Raw genomic sequence first — 22,120 nt, 5'->3', positions numbered from 1 at the left:
GTTTAAAGTCAGAACAGGCTGTTTCATTATTTCCAGCAGTAAACGCAGCGAGGAGGTCGGAGGTCACAGCAGCCCGTTAATCGATCAAATAAACATTCCAGACAAACTGACGGAGTTTTACACTCGGGAGCTGTGATCGATCTGAGAGGAAGGTCAAAGGTCGTTTCCTGTCAGTGTCCCAACTCAAACAGTAGCTGATCAATACAGGAGGGGCGGGGTTTACCTGATAACCACCTGATAACCACCTGACAACCTCCGTACAACACTGAACCAACTCCAGCTCTGTTTCCTACAATGAATAATCCAGAAAATATCAGTCAGTATGAATATAAATATGAATAAATAAATATACTTTGTTGTAAATTCTTCTTTTTGTCTCACTGCAAACTGAGAGGTAGGAAACGAGGACGATGAAGCGAAGCGATGTGTCTGAGTGGTCAGATAAGATGCAGGACAGGCTGAGAACAAAGGGACGAGTAAACAACAAGACTGCAGCCTGGTGATCAGAAATATAACGAACTAACTTAATTATTGTACTAGAAGAGTCTTAATGAAGGAAAGGAGGGCAGAACAGGATTTTAACATCATCAGTTCATCATAATTTATCATCAAATATTTGCTATAATGACATTTTACGCGGTTGGGAAACCAAAACAAGCGACATGAAGACGTGGTTTCACATTTTAGAGACATAACTTTGATACCTACTCATTTTATTTACAGCTTCTTGCACCCTCAGACTTTCAGCAGTGCTGTTTGTCTGTATGAAATAATACGAGTGACTATAATGCAGTTTGCTGTTCGTTTCCAGTCGACCCAAACTTACGCTGTGCAGCCAAACTTTGTTCAAACCCTCACGGAGCAGAGAGTCCAAAGTTTCCAAAAATACATATACACATATACAGCGTATGTAACATGATGCACAAGGCATATAGAATATTTGACTTTAATTGAACGGTGCAGCCAAAAAATGCATCTTGTGTCTCACTCAGTGTAAACATCATGTAGCTTTAATGAGGAGCTGGAACAAGGACATGAGCTGGATTCTAAGGGGGCCACAATGTGCGACTTGTCTACTACTCCGACCAGCTGGGGGCGACGTTATTACTTTGCTTTAGTGCTCTCCTGTGGCCGAATAGACGACTCATTGAAACGGCTTTTTTCAGGGGAAACCAGTTCCCATCGGCGTCTTTCTCTTCCCCGTCTCGTCCCTAAGCTACCGTGGCTCCTGCTCTCAGGCGGGGGGTCGTGACCTGTTTGTTTTGGAGGAAGGGTGAAAGGTGAAAGGCCACAGTGGCAGAGGGGGACATCCAAGGGCTTAAGTGGACCTTTAAGTTGAGAGCTCCTCTCCTGTGTTGACAGACCCTGACTGATCTCTCTATCCTTCACCGTGACAGAGAGAAAGCATGAAAAGGTGGAGAGGAGAGGAGGAGAGAGGAGAGGAGAGGAGAGGAGAGAGGAGAGGAGGGGAGAGGAGAGGAGAGGAGGGGGTAAGGCTGAGGCTTTCAATAGCAAAAAACAGATGAGAGAAAAATAAATTCTATAATATCTAGACCAGTGATGCTTGTCATGGAAAAAAGAAATAAATCAAGAAACCTGGTTGCAGGCAGAGGAGGAGAAAATGATGGACGATGGGAGAAAGAGTGATGATGAGGAGGAGAGAGGAAGAAATAAGAAAAATAAAAACACTGAGGAGGAAAAATAGTCCGGCTGTCGCCTCCTAGTGGCCAAACGGCCCGGTTGTCATCCAAATGAAGAAGAAACGCTCCTTTAATGTTGATACAACGTTTTCAAATTGATCAATAAAGATCAATTTTCCCGTCCAAAGTCTGGAACGTGAACTCACCTCTGCAGCTCGTGGAAACATTTCCTGGAGGTTTCTGGACATTCCTCTCTGACTTTTATTATCTGCACTTTATTGGATTCCTGTTTGATATTTCTAAAATATTCTCACCAAAAAGAAACTTTATTCTCTCTGGTTGGACGTCGTCTGAGTCAATAATCGGAGTGACTGTAGCGTACTGTCGTTAACCTTCAGCTAATTCACTTACAAATGATTGAATCACGTTTGAAATGTGGATTCAACCTGATTACGTTTGAACACTTTCTGTCTCACACTGAAACGTTGTGTCTCCGTGACGTTCAGAGATTACGTCACTGCACAGACTGCAAGTGTTTCATTATTGATGTATCGTTTTTTCATCAGGCCTAAAGTCTGAGCTGACGTCCTCACATGTCTTGTTTTGTCAGAAGATTCTCACATCGGAGAAGCTGAACTCAGAGAATACTGAAATCATGAACTTCATGTGCGCTTCGTCATTACTGGGTGAAAACCTTGTAGGTAATATTTGAACTTTTCCCATCAGATTATTGTCAATAAAACTTCAAATAAAAAGTCTGAATCTGTAGCGTGTACACACACACTTTCTCTTTCTCTGACACACACACTTACGAGCGTACCAACACTTTATCCCACTTTGTGTGTGTGTGTGTGTTGGGGGGGTGGAGGTCATCACCCTCGGCAACAGACAGCCGTCCAGTCGGCTGGCCTTGGTGCCGCGGTGGTATGTCGAGTGTTTATAAGGCGTGGTGACCCGTTGTGACCTTTGACCCTGAGACAAGAAGGGCGAGAGTGAGGGTGGGGGTCACATGTACTAACACCACCAGGAGCAAGAGAGAGGAGGAGGGACGTGACCTTGGCGACCAAAGAGCCACAGTTACCTAAAGGATCAGTCCAGTGTTTTAGTCCATTTAATAAAAGTCACGTGTTCTTTACGTCACAGCTCTCAGACATGAAGCATCACAGTCATCGTGCATGCTCTGATTTTTGTTGCATTGCAATGAGGTAATGCAGACAAACGTTCTCACTCAGGCAAGTTCCAGAAGTCTTTCTACAGCAGCTCAGAAGGGACGAACTAAAACACTGATTCTCTCTGAACTCTGAACTCATCCAGTCATAGCAGATGGACGGAAGTTTTGCTCATGGTGGGACTTGAAAAACAAAGAGTTCTGTCTAGACCTGCTCTGTGAGATAACTCACTCTTCATTGTGTTTTAGTGTTTCCAGTGACGATTAGACTCATTAGACTGATACGAGGTCATAACGTGACCATTTTATATTTACTGTTGTGTGACTGTTAGAGTTGACTGAATGTTGGAATGTGTCGTGTTTGAGCAGTCGGTAACGTCCAGAACGGCTTACTCTAACCTGACAATTCATGGACCATCGGAAAGTCCAACTTCAGGAGCTGTTCTGGGTCCAGGAACTAAAAATTAAACCCAACTCCTGCAGCTGAAACTGAGCTGAAAAGAACAGATTGTTCTTTCATCTTTCATCTCTTCTTCTTCTTCTTTTCTTTCTGTGTCGATCCGACCGTCAACAATGTCGTGCTTTGTTCTGATGATTCAATCAGCCAATCAGCTTCCCTCTCCATAGTTTAGAAACATGACGTTTTGGATTTTGTTAGCACCTGTTGCTCAAAGATGGAACTGCTGCACCTCCTTGCTCCACCACATTTTGCAGCTTCTCCCCGTGCTGTGTTGTTCATTTGACCAGACTCTCACCTCTGTGGTTTGGACCTCCTCCTCCTCCTCCTCCTCCTCCTCCTCCTCTTTTATTTATATACCGGAGTGAGACTGATGGTGCTGTGCTCAGATCAGATCCAAGATCTAATCAGTTTGGATAAATCACAGAGGCCTCACATAGATATTAGATGTTAAAGTGCCTAAAGTTGTCTGTGATTCAGCCACATTGAAGGTTTCCTGAATGTTTCCTCCGGCTTGAGTTCACATGGAAAGTTTCCGGCAAATGAAGCTGAATCTGAATTCGTCCCTTTATCTAATTTCTTTTCCCTCTTGCTTATTTTACTTTCTCTATCCCCTCTTTCCATCTCTGTCCCTCTCCTCCCTCCTCCTCCTCTGTCATGACTTCATCTGTCCTCAGTGTGGTTGGGGTTTAGTTGGAGCGCTGCTGCTATATTAAACCACCCCCGATTTATTTTCGCCCTCCTTTGATCCGTCCTCGTTAGAGCCGCCTGCCACAGTGCCACAGGGCCACAGGGCCATGAGACCCGCCAGCCTCAACTTTATAAACCCTCGCAGTGTGTAAAATAAAACACACACACACACACACAGTGGATAAAATCAGCAATAAAAGTTGGGTGTGAAAGTCGAAGTCAGATTAAACGAGCGCAGATTCTGTCCAGTCCCACGGTGCCGTCAGTGGTGGTGACGGACGACGACGGGAAACGTTGGTGAAAGGTGACAGGAGGATTGTTGAGTCGGTGTGAAAACTCACAGCTAAACTGTGAAGATTGAGTCACTTTTTACTTTTTACTCCGAAAACTGAAGCTGCACACTTCAAACCTGAGAGGAAGTCTGACAGATCAGGTGAAAACTGTCCAGGTTTGGTGTTTCTATTGGCCACGCGCTCAGTGATGACAGTATCAACAAATATCGGATGAACTGGCGTTAAGTTTTTCACGACTGATTGTCTGACTTTCAAATGTGTCCAACGCTTTGGTTTATGACTAAATACCTGGAAGAATACTCGTATCTGTGATTGCCAGGCCAACGTCAATCAAATCTTATCAAACCACACCAACACTTCATTATAAATAACACTGAAAGATGCCTTTTTTTTTAATTCCCCCAACCGTAGCTGCTTATTAAGTCGTGAAAATGTTCGTTCTAGAGACTTTTCAGGAGCTCCTTGTGTCTTTAACTTCCTCCTCCTCCAACATTTGGCTTTAATTTGACTTCCACCAGGAAAAATAACAGACTAAAGGGATCAAGTAAAGTCAAACTAAATGAAAATAGGGCGAAAGAGTGCGTTGTAATAACGGCATACCATCTCCCTCTCTCTCTCTCTCTCTGTCTCTCTGCTGCAGGATGGGAAGGCAGACTGCAAACAGGAGAAATGTCCGCTGGTCTCTGAGGACTGTGCTCTGGTGGTGAAACAGACCGGCGCCTGCTGCGAGAGGTGTAAAGGTGAGGACAGACGGCCGGACACAGACAGAAAGTTTTACAGCCCTCTCTGTTCCTTTGTTTTTTTCCCACCATGATATTGTGATAATGAACCTGGGATGGTTTATTACAGGACTACAGTACCTGCAGCTGCACTAATAGCAAACTGTAATAACACAGCAGTATAAAAACATGGATGCTAACCAGAGCCTCACACACACACACACACACACACACACACCCTTCAGGAACCACTTTATATACAGTACTGAAACAGCCCGGCCTAAATATGACCTGTGGGAGCAAAGATATATTATTTACCTCACACACACACACACACACACACACACAGCTGCAGTGTGTGGAGACAGTGCGGCTGGTGAAGGGGTTCACCGGTGGGTTTACGGGCCCCAGAAATACGTTTTGTTTTTATGAGCCAGAAACTTCTCAATATGCCTTCATCTCTGAGATCCTCATCCTCTCCTCACATCACATCGGCTCTGCTTACTGTTACACGTGCAGGTTTTATGTATTTGCAGATACCCTAACTCAGCGTGATGATCCTAAACTTTGGGGTTTAACAGAAAGGTGCCCGTCGAGCAGTAATCGACGTCTAATCCTAATCCTGAGCCTAATCTTCACCCTGAAGTTAAAGTCACACTTTCATACACTTATGTAAGATGTCTGTCTTTCAGCCTTTTGTTTCACCAAGCTCTCACCAACCACTAAAAGTCAGTCCCACATTTACTCTTGTCCGGCGGCTTCTTGCTCGCTCACTCTCGTTTAGTAAGCGTCCTCTTCAGTCTCCTCACCTCTGCCTTTGTTGAGCCCAGATACTCACCCTCTGCGTTCCCCATCACCTCCTCAGAACAGCTAACAACTAACTCAGCGAACTATCTAAAGGCTGCTACACTGATCATCAGTTGCTCTCTGTAAATCACAGAGAGTCGAGGCGGATCAGCCCTCAGAGGGGAAACCAAGAAAACATTCTCTCCATAAAATATGATCCAGTTTCACCAAAATCAGTAAAAATAGTCGGTGGTTTGTGACGTGAAGTGTTTGTTAGAGGGAGCACAAACTTACATCGTTGTTCCCGCTCTTTCTGAGTTCATGACACTGTGTGCTACTTTAGAAACACACACACACACACACACACACACACACACACACACACACACACACACACACACAGCAGGGGTGCGGCCCTTTTGTTTGCAGTTCGGCGTTTTACGACGCAGCACTTCGTTAAGAGCGATGGAACGAGCTCAACCCGGACGCGGAAAGCCCCTCGTCGCCACGGAAACCCGTGTTAAGTTTTCTATTGTGCGGTCGACTTGTGGCCACTGTGACCAAGTTTAGGACCCCTGTGTGTGTCTCACACCCCAAATCCAACATGTCATATCACTGTTTTCTCACTTTCATGAAATCATGCACAATTAAAGAGCGTCACGGCCAGACTGCATCAGTTTATTGGGAACGATTTACTTTAAAACTGCCTTTATGAAGCAGTTTATGTTGGCTTGAAGTGTATTCATAAAAAACGTCTTTTAACCGACATTTAGACTCAAAAATGAACGTTATGTGTCAGTATTCTTTAAAATACGTCACAGTGGGAAGAAGACGTGCTGTCATATCAATCTGCCTTAGTGAGGACTGAGTGTATGAACAGGATCTGAGTCTCCGAGGGAGCTCTCACCATCTAATCTGATCTTTTCTTCTCTAAAATGCTGCATGTCCTCCTCCGCCGTGATACACGGGGTTTGTTTTACACCGAGGAAAGCAGATCGATGGCTGTGATCGGGTTTCATTGTATGGAAAGTTAAACATTGATCTGAGACCACTTACTGTAAATGGGGGTGAAATGAATAGGCTATTCATTTTAGTGCTGAGTGGACGGGTCAGTGGGGTGTGGAGTTACTGAGCAGCTTGTTACATCCACTGACTTGAGGTAGAAAAAACATTCAGGTCAGGACCTGATAAAATCCTGGAGTAATCCTTGAAAAGCTTCACACCTTAAATTTGAATCATTAGGTCTTAAAGAACTCTCAGCTTTGTGAAACAGCTTTGAAAGAATGTTTCGACTCTGAAACACGTGATAAAAACAGCTCTGAGTTCCAGTTCACAGCTGCTGATGCCCCGTTAGTACTTTTGTAATACCGTCATGTACTTCCAGAAAATTTAATGCTGCACTAATCAATATTTCTGTATTAGCAATGGCTCAAATAACACAGATCCCCTCAGCGCTACAGAGAGTTTTAGAACCTTTCAGCTCGTAGTTTTGGTTTTTGTGGCACAGTTACTGTTCTTACGCACTAATGAGAAATCAAAGCAGAAAGTTAAAGAGCCAGATGTTTTCCTCATGAGTTAAAATGAGATTAAATATGAAAATATTGTACTTATGTTCATCAGGTGGCCAGAAACTCGACTCTAAATCAAGTCTCATGTCCAAAGAAAAGTGCTAATGCTGCGTTGGCAGATAAAATATTACATATTATGTTACATGGTGTCAAAATAATAAAACTGAATGTGTCGTATAATAACAGACTCTCTTCTTTCTCCTCTCTCAGGTTGCATGTTGGACGGACGATCTTATAACAGCTCGGTGTCGTGGACCAGCTCCACCAAACCCTGCGTGACGAGACGCTGTCAGGTGTGTGAGAGGAAGTAAAAAAGAAACAGATGAGACGAGAGGTATGAACGTTAACCATCAAAAGTCTGAACAAATTCTTTTATCTGCTGGTTGTGACAGGAAGGTGTCATCACTGAGGCCGAGGTCCAGTGTGTCGTCCACTGCAAGAACCCCAAAATCCACCCCAAGAAGTGCTGCCCCACCTGCCCCAGTGAGTACACACTCGGTCTGAAGCCTCCGGATTGTCTCAGGTGAACTACGTGGTTAAAACATTTGTCGTCTCTCTTTTCCTGCAGGTTGTATCTTCGAGGGTCGCCTGTACAAGGAGAAGGAGGAGTTCAGTCCAGAAGGCAAACCCTGCATCAAGTGCACCTGCACTGTGAGTACACACACACACACACACACACACACACACACTGTTGTGTTTACACGCTGAGTGTTTGTGAGCCGGGCCTCTTTCCTCTAAATAAGTTAGTTTTGGAGTCTCATGGGAGTCACAAACATCTGGTTGGAACAACATCCTCTACCTGCCTCCTCCCCCATTAGACTAACAAACCCTACAGGTACGTCCATAAACACATGACAGCATTAATGTGCTTGCACCTTGTTGGGGCGACCTGTAGGCTTGTTAACACGTACACACACACACACACACAGAGGTGGAATAGTTCACCTTACTGGTACAAAAATATTGTGAATGTATATTTATGTGCAGAAATGTGTTATTTGTTATTCTTGTGCTGTTTGTCTGAGCATACAAATAAAAAATGTTTATTTACAGAAGGAATATGACGACGCTGTATTTCATTTTTAGTCCGTGCACGTTAAACCTGCCGAACTGACTGACTGGGTTACAGTATTTATTTTAAGTTTCCTTTATATTATCCAGGTCTTTTCATTGAATTAAAGAAATATAATAACCAACCGACCAACCAACACTTATCAGACTTTTTCATAACGTGAATCTAAATTCACGGGATGCAAGAAGAAAGAAGAAGAAAGAGGAGAAGTCTCTGCATGAACGACCGCCTCACGTTAGTCAAACAGTGTTTCGCTGTCGTTTCAGGGAGGGCGGACTCTCTGCATGAGGGAGGCGTGTCCTGTCCTTTCCTGTCCCGCCCACCTCAGCCACACCCCACCTGGACAATGCTGTCCCAGGTGTCTCGGTAAAGACCCAGCGCTGTTACCAGAGTTTTCAGCTGTAATTTCCATCTTTATGTTGAACACTGATAAACATTTCTTTCCTTTCCTCTCCTCCTCCTTCAGGTCAGAGGAAGGTGTTCGACCTGTCTTTAGGAAGCTGTCTGTTCCACAGCGAGGTTTACGAGAACGGCACTTGCTTCCTACACGACAACTGCACCACCTGCACCTGCAAGGTAACAGCCTGGATGTCAAACTCCTCCGTCTCCTCCATCATCACAGCACTGAATTTATCTGTTGTTTTCTGTATCTGAAGTTTATTCCACCACTTTGTTCCCAGGATTCCACGGTGGTGTGCAAGCGGCAGTGCTCCCGGCCGGGGACTTGCCACGGTGACCACTGCTGTGAGGAGTGTCTGTCCTACGTGAAGGTGGAGGAGGTGAAGTACTGCAGAGTCCGGAACAAGATCTACAGGGTGAGAGAGCAGAGAGAAGAGATGAACCAATGTATGGATGGACAGGCAGAAGAATGATGGATGAACGGTTGATAGATGGACGATGGTTGGATGAGTTATAGTTAGTTGGATGGATGGATGGATGGATGGATGGATGGATGGATGGATGGATCCATACCTGGTTGTCTTCTGATCCTGGATCTGTCTTGTGCTCTGCAGGAAGGAGACATGTGGTCGTCAGTTAACTGCACTCTCTGCGCCTGTGTGAAAGGAAACATCGAGTGTCGGCCCAAACAGTGTGTACCAATCACCAGCTGCCCCTCGGTGAGTGACGGGCCTGCCAGCCAATCACCAGCTCATATCCTGTTTTACCAAAGATGTGGATCAACTTGAAACTCGTTACCGACTCCGTCTCCGTCACTGCTCTGTCTCTGTCTGACAGTCACACTTTACAGCCCATGACTAACTGCACTTCATATGCGTGACGCCTCAAAACACTGACGCTCCTCTGATTTACAGGCGGAGCGGCATAACTGTTTCACTCAAATTCGACCCCTTCACCTAAAAAAACAGAGTATCAATGAACCCAGACCTGAACTCTGAAAGAAACAGGGTGACTAAAGGGTTCAAACATGGCTAATTTACAGTTTATGCAGAGAATTCAGTTATTTTCATATATTAGAGACATTTTTAGAACTTAATTTTCTCTTTCCAAGCACAATTCAGGTTAGTTTGATTCCTTACAAGACAGATTCATGTCTCAGGGTTTCTCCTCCTCAACACTAAGAAGCCCTTTTAGCGCATTAGTGATTTTACGCGCAGCTGAAGCGTGGCGCTGGCTGTCAAACGCTGTGGGAACTGCTGCGGGAGGAAGGTTTGTGTTGCGTTCACCTGTCGCAGAGGTGGCTCGGGGGTCATCTGTCGGCCGGTGGGTGATGGAGTGGATTCCTCGCATACCGCCAGCCGCTGGCGGTCACGCAGTCAAAGCCGGTGTCGGCGTCAGTCCAAGTTCACACGCTTCCAGCGGTTACAACAAGCCCTCACCTGTTGTTTGTGGTCAGAATGGGCGACTGCGGGGTGATGTAGGTGGTCCTCAGTGTCTCCACTGTCACTCGCTGCTGTTGTTTAGTATCTTCATATAGTTCCTCTTGCTGCATGTGTTAATATTTCTTATGAAAACATCCTGACTTCTCTTTAAACCTTCTCGTACAGTAAAACCTCGCTTTGCCTCCGCCATGCAGCAGCTGCTGAGCCTGGTTACATTGTCCAGCTCAGGTTCTGGCACGACACAGGCCTCCCACTCATTACATCGTGCAAAGACAGACGTACAAATGACAGAGGCACCATATTCACCCATTACAAGCCAGTGCAGCATCAACATGATGGAGGAAAGCTGGAACGTAGTGCAACATGAGAACTGGTCGCACTCCACATCCACATACACTCATCATCAATCACATGATTAAAATTTGTATGAGAAAAGTTTCCTCTGCATCGATGTGTCGGAGATAATCACAAACACCTGCCCCGCGTTATCATGAGGTCGCCACAGCCCACCTCAACACTCTACAACACACACACACACACACACACACACACACACACTCTCCCATGCCGTCATCCTGCGGTCAGCGGCAGGTCGGCAGTGTGAGCGTCCCTTTGGAGACAGAGTGTCTCTGAACAGCTTTTTGTCTGTGTGACGTTTGAGTGACAGCAAAGAAGAGGTTCCCTATATTTAGGCCCCTGAAAACCAATCTCTGTCACTGTGTGTGTGTGTGTGTGTGTGTGTGTGTGTGTGTGTGTGTGTGTGTGTGTGTGTGTGTGTGTGTGTGTGTACGTTAGAGAGTGAGAGAAAGAGTGTGTGTGTGTGTCCTCGGTTTGTCAAAAGGCAGCCCTCTTCAAAGAGAGAAATTGCCCTTTGTGCAGAGGTTAGGACTCTGGAGTGCGTATTGAGTGTACGGAGAACGTCTCTATGTGATGACAGATGAGTGGTGTGTGTGTGTCTGTGTGTGTGTGTGTGTGTGTGTGTGTGTGTGTGTGAAGGGCTTCCCTGAGGCAACAAAAACTAAGTGTGTGAAAGAGTCCTCTGATCTGCACCTCTGATGGAAGTTGAAACATACTGTACACACACACACACACACACACACATGCAGAGTTTCCTGTTACACAGACAGAGTTCAGCGGTTGAAGTCGGAGTATCTGTGTCTCTGTGGTCGTCCTGGTTTGACTGTGAACTTGTCAAACTTTTTCCTCCGTTCCTATCTTTTCATTTCATTTCTATTCCGTCTGTTTGAATGACAGCACGAAACCAGAACCGTTAATTCAGCCAACGAAATGTGGAAACATGGAGCCCGTTTGTAGCTGATCTTTGGCGGACGTCAACCAGATTTTTTTGGAGCGCCTAACTGTCATTTCGAATTGTTTATTTGCTCTGGGAAAAGTGTGTTTCACTTCACGTCACATGCTATCTTTATCAGTGCAAATGAGACTGAACTCTGCATTCTGTCAAAGCTTTTGTTTTGCTTTCATCACTCTGCGTGTTCAGATGTTCTGCCATCCTTTATGAATCCCTCAGAGAGGGCTTCTAACGCCGCGTGTCTCCGCCTCTTTCTCTTGCAGAATAAGATCCTGAACAGGACCGGCTGCTGTCCGGTTTGCACTGAAAGTGAGTAAGTCCCTCTCGACCCTGCAGCTTCTTCTCGTCCAGAGAATTCACACATGAACGATCAAAGACTCGAAGGGCGCGTCAGGCTTTTTCTTATTTGTGTTGAGTGATATTTAGCAAGGTAATTTAAATAAAGGGAAATCTATGAATCATCCCTCTTCAGGGTAATGAAAACAAATCCCCGTCCAGCGTTTCCCATGAACTTCTGTCCAGACTGTGGTTTGCCCTCGGGTCATTTTACTTTGGTTTCTGGCTGTGACCTGCAGCAAAAGTCAACAAAAGTGGCAGTAATGTACCATTTAAGGTCCATTTAAGGTCTACAAAGACTTCATAAACCTTTAGCTTAGCTCATCTGGTAGAGCAGACGTTTCACCGCACCGCAGATCCACTTCTGAGTGAGTCAGATTAGTGCCTTCTATTTCACCGTTTATCATTAATTATCCTCTTTGCTGCTGGCTGTCAGGCATCGACTTGTATCCTTTTTAAACTCTTGAATTTCGGGTTTTTCCTCTTTGATATCACAACGTTGGTATTCAAAGCATCTAAGTTCAAAAGCAGCTATTTTAACCCCTCTTTGTCCGTCCTTCCTCTGCAGAGCCGGGTGTATGCACGGTCTTTGGCGACCCTCACTACAACACCTTCGACGGCAGGACCTTTAACTTTCAGGGAACCTGTCAGTACGTACTGACTCGTGATTGTGGCGGCGCCCCCTCTGGAGGACCGGGAAACAACATCAACATCAACAGCCCAGATTCCAGCTTCATGGTAGGACAGAAGTTTAACTCACCTCACAGCCTTTAAAGAAAAAAGCTGCTCCAACAGCTGCGATGTATGTACAAGGCTGGGCTCGTCTAAAAATCTAAGACGTGTATTTTCCGTTTCTTTCAGGTGTTAGTGAAGAACGACGCTCGGCGCACTCGTTCCTTTTCCTGGACTCAGTCCGTGGAGATCAGACTGGGAGGTCTGATCCTCAGTCTCCACCAGCACCTGACAGTCCGGAGGAACGGCACCCGCATCGCACTGCCCTACCACGGCCCCGGGGTGCACATCGACCTGGACGGATACCTGCTCAAACTCACCACCATTGCAGGTCAGCGCGCATGCATCATAATATCTTACATCTCTTTGTCTCTGACCTCTAAACACATAAAACACACTTACCTCTGTTTGGTTTGTTGAGAAATATTGTCTGAATGAATCACAATCCAACATTCCTCCACCTCCTCCTGCAGGTCTGGAGATCACATGGGATGGCGACAGTTTCGTGGAGGTCGTGGCCGCCCCCCACCTGCGTGGACGCCTCTGCGGCCTTTGCGGCAACTACAACGGGCACAAGCGCGACGACACGATGGGAGGCGACGGCCTGTTCAAGTTCGACGTGGACGAGTTTGCCGAGTCGTGGCGAGTCGAGGGAAACGAGGTTTGCTCCCAGCAGCCTCCGCCTCGCCGGCCCACGTCCTTCCTCTGCCCCGGCAGCGTCAAAGTGAAATTCCGCGCTCATCGGGAGTGCCAGAAGATAAAGTCGTGGGAGTTTCAGAAGTGCCACCGTGTGGTCGACTTCGCCCCGTTCTACAGGTTAGAGGACTGAAAACTGTTTGGTACAAAACAACTCTTAGAGGGTTTGTTAGGGATACAGGTTGCACAAGTTGTTGCCCATCGATGAAGTCTGTAATATCTTCCTGCTCTCTGTAGGTCGTGTGTGACGGACATGTGTGAGTGTCCGGTCCATAAAAACTGCTACTGTGAGTCCTTCATCGCCTACAGCCGAGCCTGCGAGAGGGAGGGAGTACCCGTCCTCTGGAAGGCCGACACCGCCTGTATGGGTGAGTGATGGTGCCCAGGACCTAAACTCTTAAAGATGTTGCGTCACACACGTAGATATACCGATTTTTACATTCTTTACCTTCTCTTCCCTCCCTTCAGCCACCCAGTGTAAACATGGCGCCGTTTACGACACATGCGGGCCAGGCTGCACCAAAACCTGCGACAACTGGAACGAGATCGGACCGTGCCATAAGCCCTGTGTGGCCGGCTGCCACTGCCCCGCTAACCTGGTGTTGTTCCAAGGACGCTGCATCAAACCCATAGCCTGCCCCGGACGGTGACCCTTGTGAGCCACGTGGGAGGGAGGGGAGGGGAGGGCTCGGTTAGGGATGGTCATTTATAGCATCACACTCAGGGGGAGGGCCCAAAGAAGCCGAGACGAGTTTGGGAGGACACAGAAGTCGATGCGACGAGGTACTCAGGGTCCAAATGTACGCAAGGAAGCGGTGCAGTGACTTAGAGGGTTATAGATAAAAGCTGCAGTGACGGACCGAAGGGAAACTCGGTGGATTGGAGGCTGATCCTCGCCACCTTTCATTCAGCTTCTTGTCCTCGTTATGTCATGTACTGACACGATACCAGTCACCACCACCGGAGGCACTAATTTCAGTCTTGTAGAGGAAGAATTGAACTCCCCCCACCCAAAAAAAAGAAAAAAGAAAAACCTCAGGGCCCCATTTTTTTCGAGATTTCACCGTCTCCACCGTCTGAGGAACGTTTGTCCACGCTGCCACGGACCCTCAGGAAACAATTTGGGCTAAGTGGACTCGTGTTTTGAGCCAACATGGCGCCCAAATGTCTCTCACAAACACTCTGAAGTGGGAAACTGAGCATCTGCATTTGGAATACGGAGATCGGACGCAGAGAAACTCTGACGCATCATATCAAACTGTCCTCTTGATCTCTATTCCATCATTTCATACTGTAAGCTAGCCAGATTTATATGAAAGACAGACAGCTTTTATATTATTATTATTCTAATTATTATTATTATTATTTGTTGTTGATGTTAATTTATATATCGGTCAAATGACATGTCGTAGCAAGAGCCAGAATCATGAATATAATTGCGTTATAAATGATTTAAAGGGAAACAAAAGCTATTTATGTATTTGTTGTGTACTTTTGTGTTACTGTTTGAAGAGAAATGCCCAAATGTGACTCAGTTGTTGCACCATCGCAGGGAAAAAGTACTGTATTGTGTTCTGCTCAGTGTACAGGTTGTTGTGGTTCGTATCAAACTGAAGGTGTTCATCGAAAGCATATGTTTCACTTGACGATTAATTATTTAAGACCAGCAATATAATCTTTTATCGAAGTTCAATCCTGACTGCTGTCTTTACTTTCTTCAGTATTGTCGGGAGAAGAAAGTCTGACCCAAAGGTTGCAGGTTCAGATCCCGGAGACGTCTGGAGGTGGAAAGCTGGAGGCGGTTTCTTGTACCTTTGAGCAAAACACGCGCCTTTAATCTGATTATGATTTCCGTCGTGGAAAAATAGTTTATTTAGTGTAGCTTAAATACTGTTTTTACCCTGTCAGGCTCCTAAAAATGATCCAAGAACGGGAAAATCACTCTTCCATTGAATATGTGACCCCCGAAATATATCTTTGTATTACGTGGTAAAACAAAAAATGGTTAAAGTTAAAAAATACAAAGCTGGAACATTATTTTCAGGTATTTTTTTAGTTTGAGTGACAGTCGGCTCACCTCGTCTCTTTACTGAATGAGATACTGTTGCTGTGCAACCGCTGTGAAAGAGAGTGACAGAGAGAAAGACTAACCATTCTTTAACCTGCTCAATATTGACTTCACTTCACCAAGCTGACCAGTTATTGCGGTCCCCATGTGACATCCACACTGACTTGTGGTTGCACTCTGTAGCTTCTCTGTAACCTCTGAGGCCGAGCTCAGACCAAATCGAGCGCTGTGGTTGTAGGTGTCCCGGAAAAACGACGAGCGATCTGTGTACATTTGTTTGAGAGAGACTGAGGCGACACAGAGAATGAATGAGGAGAGGGAGCATCGCTCGTGAGCCACCTCACGACTCTGTGTGGTCTAAATTCACAACCATCAACACATCGAATCATCCACTTTAAATACATCCGCACCCTTTTAATACACTTCAAATTTGTACAAACATATTTCACATGAACGTAGCAACAAAAACATGAGAACTAAAGCACCAAATACAACAAAGTCCATTCAGTGTGTGTTACAGATTTCAGAGGGAAAACACCAAAGTGGAAAATGTAACTTGAGCATCCACCTGCTTCATTCAACAATACATCCACAAGCTTAAAAACCGAGGAGGACGACACGTGACGGGCTAATTAGGGATGCACGATATGAATCAGGACAGATCAATTATCTGTTGATAAAGGAAAATTTAGATTATTATTCTGATGATAAAATTGTAGCAGATAAATTATCGGTCAGGAATAATTTATTTTGAATTTATGATGAATAGGTTTTATGTTTTATGAAAGTATGTTTGTGAAGTTGTCTGATGGAAAATAAATGAACATTTGAAGAGTCTGTTCTTTGTTTTTGTCAACAGTGATCAGCTATAAAATATTTAATTATCCCGTGCTCACTACATCTTAATATTTCCTACCGTCAGGTCTGCAGAAACTTTAGGTTAGAAACTTTCTTTTTTAAATCTTAAAATGTAAAATTATCACTAATGAGAGGCAAAATTCATATCGTGCATCCCTAAAAACTAATCGCCCATAATTGCAGATACTTAGTTTCCTCAATAAACTCAGGATATTTAAAACTGTTATGGTTCTGAGGAGTACTGTGTGGTAGGTCAGTAACCGTTTACATCTTATAACTCACGACCATCTCTGCTCTGTTCTGCAAAGACAAGACGAACCTCGTCTAAAGACGCTTTTGAGAAACACAGCTGCGATATAAAACACCAACAACAACAACAACAGCTACACGTCGTATGACAGCAAAGTGAATCTGACGTGTGCCTGAAGGGTTTCGTTTCAAAATGCCACCAAAATAAATAATTTAAAATGTAGATGAACTTTGAAAGGCAGAAAACATTTTGTTGTTTCATACTTTAAATTAATCTTTGCCAGAATTTGTTTATAGGAGCAGGTGTCCAATTGAAATGGCTGTTTTTGGATTTAAGCTGCCAATGACGTGTGTGATATTTTGTATGTTTCAAACACATGCAGGTGTTTTCACACAGGTTGCAGTTGTGTTGGAATAACATGTTTTACAATGTTGCAATAGTTTGTCCTGACCTGACACGTACAGGAGAATAAGGGACAACATTTCGTAAAATTATCAGTTCGTTATTGAGCGATAAACAAACGAACTGAAATCAAGTCTTGGCATTTTGTAATGAAACTCTTCAGCTGTGTTTCTGACTGTGAGCTGTTGCATTAATAACGTTATACTGCACAATATATTCAGTCCTGCAGACGGGGGGAACGATCAACAACTTCAACGACACGACACAGTGTCAGATAAAAACAAAATGAATACATGTACGCAGCGACATGTGTGTGTGTGTGTGCGCGCACGGGATGAGGGGCAGTTCCAACTCTTTGGCATTTTCAGAAAAATGACACATTCACCTTCGTTTCCAAACTGAACCGCTGTAAGGCATGGAATGCTCCTATAATAATATGGGATCAGGAGTAAGATACTCTCTGTGTGAAAACACTGACACACAACTGACGCAACAAACCTGAAACGAACTGTGGAAAAGAAATAATAGGAAGATAAATCTCTCTGGACATAATCCTCCACAGTTTAGCTCCAGGTTGGGTCCAGATGTCGGTTCCAGAAAAAAAAATATGTGAAATTTTGGAATCACTGTGATCTCCATGCTTCAAATACAGACCCTACTTTGATTAATTTAACTGATTAATGACCGAATTATGTTACTGTCACTGAGTCAGTGCAAAGATGATAAAGGAAGGAAGCAATGGAGGCGATACCTACACACACAGTTTGTAGTAACAGATTACAGCTGACTTCCTCCTCTGTTTGTTGGCTACTTTTCTTGGCTCTCATCAGCGCCTACAGCCAGGTGTTTTCCTCAGGAGTTGGTGGACGCCAAACCAGAGCCAATTACATTCAACTGTTGTGAGCCATAACAGCAGGGTTAGTGTTTCTGTGAGTTTGTTTTTGTGTCTTTACTGTCCCCTAGTGGTGGAAAAAAAAAATCACTAAATGCAGCTTTAAACATCTGCAACGTCAAACTCTAAAATTGTACATAATACGCTATGTAACACTAGATTTCAGAAATCCAAATCACTAATCATCTCTAAACAACTATCTTGAACTCGTAATGCCAAAACCCTGAAGTAAAATCATTAGAAAACAGCAACCTGAAAGTGAATTTAGCTTAATTCCTGTGTAATTAGACAACTGTTTTTCTTAATGCCAACAAATCCCAGGAAAAGACTGAAACCTGCCATGTGTGTCCTTGTTGTAGGCGGAGGAGAGGACAAGTTTAGCACTTGTCTTTTAGTCTTGTCTGTTTTGAGTTAACAGCCCCAAAGCCCGACACTAACAACCCACCCTACATGTGTACTGTCTGCATTGGAAACGCAAAACAGATCTCGGAGTTTTTAGGTCCATGTACCTCGCGGGGTTAGGTCTCGGTTTAAAGTGTACTATCCTGAAAGTGTTTGATGGAAACGTAACTACAGATCCAGAGCCAAACAGACGGTCTGTGTTGGTCTTTTCATGGGATTTGTTGACAACAAAAAATACTGAACATCCTCATCCTTTAATGTAGATCGTCAAGCTTGACTTTAATCAGTTATTACCAAACTGACGTTTCTGTCTCTGATCCGTTGCTCATGCAGAGTATCTGCGCAATACTGAAACTTTTGTATTCTTAGCGAACCGATAAAAACACGGAGAGGCTTCCCACGACCTTCTCTGACAGACCACAAGACGAGACGAGAGAACGAGATCTCTTCAACGCAAAAAAACAAATGATACAAGTAGATAAAACTAGCTGCTCTAAGTACAGAAAATATGTATGTGCACTCTAATATAGAATCTTCCAAACCTCTCAAGTAAAAGTTTCTTTTTCCTAAAGTTTTGCTATACAAAACAAAATATACATCTAATAAAAAATACACTCTGGCCAGCTTTAAGGATATACTCAAATAAAAATACAGTCAAACCGAGATATACAGCTGGGGTCAGCTATCACAGCAAAGGAACAAGTGAACCAGGCAGAAAGGTGGAGGAGGTGGAGGAGGAGTGTGGAGAGAGAGAGACAGCAGGGAGTTCAGTCGTCGTCACTGTCGCTGCCCGATTCGCTGAGCTGCAGGTCGTTTCCTGTGAAGACAGACAATGTTTACACTCACTGATTCAGAAAGCAGTCACGGAGCAGTCCACAGTGTCAGGGTCAGGAGATACTCACGTAGTGTGTTCATGAGCTGGTTGTTGCCCTGCTGCCGGTCGGCTCCTCCGTTGGCCATGGGGTGGCGGTTTGGGGAGGTCTGGCTGAGCGGTCGGGGAGCGTCGTGTTCGGCGTCACTGCTGCTGCTGTCGTCGCCGCTCCCCGAGGCGCTGGCTGAGTCGGAGGAGCTGCTGCTGCCGCTGCTGCTCATCTGCTCGATCACCTCCACCTCGGCTCGCAGCTCTGTGAACGGCAGCAGGGTTAACAATAAGACTCTAAGTGACACGTATGAAAGTAATATATGCTGCGCTCCATGTGTGATGATTAAGTTTGGTCATGGCTGGACCTCCTTACCTCTCTTGATGTCGTCGAGCTGAGGTTCTGGGGAGGGATTATCCTTAGAAGGAGATGGGGAGGTCTTGACCCCGGCTCCGGGTTTAGTGGGAGCCCGGAACTGAGAGCTGGGCTGGGTGGACCGGACTGACTGCTGCTCGATCCGGGCCTGGATCTTACTGCTGCCCTCCGCCCTGAAACACACACACAAAGCCGACGTACCGATTGTGAGTCCTCTCTTATCTTCACGTGTTCTCGATCGACCTGAACCACAAGAATATCATCTTGAGGGAGCTACGTAAGGTTCCACCCTGATGTAGTAATAAACAATGACCAAAAGATGGAGCCACAGATGTGGGAACAGTTTCAGATCATGGCAACTTTCAATGTAACGTCAGATGTCTCAGTAATTTAAAAGTCTATTTAATATGAATTTATCTGAACTCTCACCTGGTTTTCTTGACCTGGATGCTGCTGCTCAGCTTCTCCAGTACGAACTCCCCGGTGTCATGGTTGATGATGAGCACGCAGTCCTTCTGGTACGGACGCTTGTTTCCTTTGAACACCGTCATGGGAGGCGTCGAGCCCTGGAAGGACAACAACAGTCTGAATCAACTCCGTCCGTGTTGACTTGAACTTTTTCATTTTTCATGTTTTAGCTGTTTGATTACAAAAACAAAGGCAGACATTCTTACCGGGATGTGAGGTAACGTTATAGTAACTTCATCTCCTTTCCCAACTTGCAGCTCTCCCTCACAGCTCGTGTCAATAGATGCTGGTTTGAAGTCATCTGAAAAGGACGGACAATGGGTGGATGTTAATCGTAAGACGTCACGGCTCTGCACGGAAGAAAACGCCCGTCAGACTGACAGACAGGTAGTCAGAACTAACTGAGCTTAACCTGAGGTAGGTGAAACTCAGCCAAAAGCAAAATCACCAATGCAATAGCCAAGTTTCAACCAGTAGAGGGAGGTAGTTATGCATATTCATAGCACAATATGCAGATTTAAAATACTTTGCACTGACTCAATCAACCTGAATCAATCAAAACAGCACCACTAACTACCTGTACACACCTGTTCATCTGAGAAAAGGTCACACCTGGTAAACACAGAGGAAGAAGGAACAAAACTCAGAGATCTGAACTAAATATTTAGAGTCAATAAAGTGATTTTTTTTTTTGTGTTGAACTAGTCAAACTAGTTGGCTGTAAGTGCACGTTCAGCCAACAGGTATGGGCAGGTAATAGCAGCATGCAGCATCATGTTCTCCTTCATATAGTTTAAGTCAGGGGGTCTTAAGTCTGTGTTTCATAGGATCTGTTGACAACAAAAAATACTGAACATCCTCATCCTTTAATGTAGATCCTTAATCAGTTATTAGTTATCCTGAGAGAGAAGGTGAGATTTATTTCTAAAATAATCAGCAAACTGTTTAAATGATGTTTAAGATACCAAAGGTGAGATTAGGGAGGCACAGCCGATTGTTTGTGTCTCTCAACACACTCGACGACAAAACTGACGTTTCTGAAATAAAAGGTGAATAAAGTAAATATTAAAGTTATTATAAGTGTGACACGTGTGGGGGTCTCTGTTCTGTTCAAGGGGCTGAAACATGTTTAAATAAGAAACTTAATGAAACACATGTTGGTATAAAACCCTCCAAATGATGCTGTAACCCGGGAAACAGTGAGTGTGACGATATTTACATATGCAAATCAAACCTTCATTGACTGTGTCAGAGACAGACTGACTGATCCCACAACAGCTGAGAGAACACAACAACAACAACAACAACAACAACAAGAGAAACAACAACAAGAGAAACAACAGCAACAACAACAACGACAACAAGAGAAACAACAACAACAACAAGAGAAACAACAACAACAGCAGCAGCAGCACTAACACTACAACAACAAGAGCAACAAGAGAAACAACACTAACAACAACAACAACAACAACAGCACTAACACTAACAACAACAACAGCAGCACTAACACTAACAACAACAGCAGCAGCACTAACACTACAACAACAAGAGCAACAAGAGAAACAACACTAACAACAACAACAACAGCAGCACTAACACTAACAACAACAGCAGCAGCAACAAGAGAAACAACAACAACAGCAGCAGCAGCACTCACACCAACACTATCACCATCACCAACAACACTAACACTAACAACACTAACACTAACAACACTAACACTAACAACAACACTAACAACAACAACCCTAACCCTGTCCCTGTCCCCAGCCCATCACTCACATCTGATGGTGTGGAACGAGGACTTCGGCCTCTTCTCGAAGCTCTCTCCGAGCTTCAGGACGTGTTCCTCTTTGTCCAGCAGCGGGTTCGAGCTCCCGTTCATGTCTCAGCACATAAAGAACAGACTCACATTGATGTAGACCAGCCCGCGGAGGATAAACTCATCTGTGAGTTTCAGGGAGGTTAAAAAACAACAACAAGTCACTGTGACACTAAGTTAGCTCCTGCAGGCTAACCGTTAGCATAACATCCCTTACGTCACTCCCACGTTACGTTACGTCGTAGCTGACTCTGATTTTATAATGAAATATAAAAATCTGGCAACAAATAAATCATAAGATTAAAAGTGATGATATTTAATGTTGTTATTCAGCAGGTACCGAGCGACGTCAAAGAAACAAAGTGGAGCTCAACGGACTAGTGACGGGGAGTTCGGTTCTTTTTAGTGAGCCG

The 22,120-nt window shown here is 44.7% G+C and overlaps 2 protein-coding genes across 2 annotated transcripts in view; one reads left to right on the top strand and one right to left on the bottom strand.

Annotated features, from left to right (window-relative positions):
* bmper (BMP binding endothelial regulator) overlaps positions 1-15,851 on the top strand; it is a 24,728-nt gene extending 8,877 nt beyond the window's left edge. The window contains exons 3-16 of the mRNA XM_019274334.2: positions 4,889-4,988; positions 7,532-7,614; positions 7,714-7,804; positions 7,890-7,972; positions 8,660-8,759; positions 8,860-8,969; positions 9,074-9,208; positions 9,407-9,511; positions 11,807-11,852; positions 12,448-12,617; positions 12,741-12,942; positions 13,085-13,427; positions 13,545-13,675; positions 13,776-15,851. Of these exons, the coding sequence (XP_019129879.1) occupies positions 4,889-4,988; positions 7,532-7,614; positions 7,714-7,804; positions 7,890-7,972; positions 8,660-8,759; positions 8,860-8,969; positions 9,074-9,208; positions 9,407-9,511; positions 11,807-11,852; positions 12,448-12,617; positions 12,741-12,942; positions 13,085-13,427; positions 13,545-13,675; positions 13,776-13,957 (1,881 nt within the window). The 3' untranslated portion in view covers positions 13,958-15,851. The remainder of the gene's footprint in view (positions 1-4,888; positions 4,989-7,531; positions 7,615-7,713; positions 7,805-7,889; positions 7,973-8,659; positions 8,760-8,859; positions 8,970-9,073; positions 9,209-9,406; positions 9,512-11,806; positions 11,853-12,447; positions 12,618-12,740; positions 12,943-13,084; positions 13,428-13,544; positions 13,676-13,775) is intronic.
* eaf1 (ELL associated factor 1) lies at positions 15,769-22,120 on the bottom strand. Its single transcript, XM_019274335.2, has 6 exons — positions 21,668-22,120; positions 20,089-20,183; positions 19,844-19,980; positions 19,415-19,587; positions 19,082-19,303; positions 15,769-18,996 (listed from the first exon to the last, which is right to left on the bottom strand). Exons 1-6 carry the CDS (start codon positions 21,768-21,770, stop codon positions 18,947-18,949), a joined length of 780 nt encoding a protein of 259 aa, XP_019129880.2. The 5' UTR covers positions 21,771-22,120; the 3' UTR covers positions 15,769-18,946.

The sequence above is a fragment of the Larimichthys crocea genome, chromosome XIII (assembly GCF_000972845.2).
Source record: "Larimichthys crocea isolate SSNF chromosome XIII, L_crocea_2.0, whole genome shotgun sequence".
Lineage (NCBI taxonomy): Eukaryota > Metazoa > Chordata > Actinopteri > Sciaenidae > Larimichthys > Larimichthys crocea.
Note: the sequence above shows the minus strand (reverse complement) of the source record. Positions and strands in the feature narration are given on the sequence as shown.

Coding starts and splice junctions, on each gene's coding strand:
- eaf1 (XM_019274335.2), bottom strand. CDS start 21,770: ATGAACGGGAGCTCGAACCCGCTGCTGGACAAAGAGGAACACGTCCTG. Junction 20,184..21,667: donor CTCGTTCCACACCATCAGAT/GTGAGTGATGGG, acceptor CGTCCTTTTCAG/ATGACTTCAAACCAGCATCT. Junction 19,981..20,088: donor TAACGTTACCTCACATCCCG/GTAAGAATGTCT, acceptor TTGTCCTTCCAG/GGCTCGACGCCTCCCATGAC.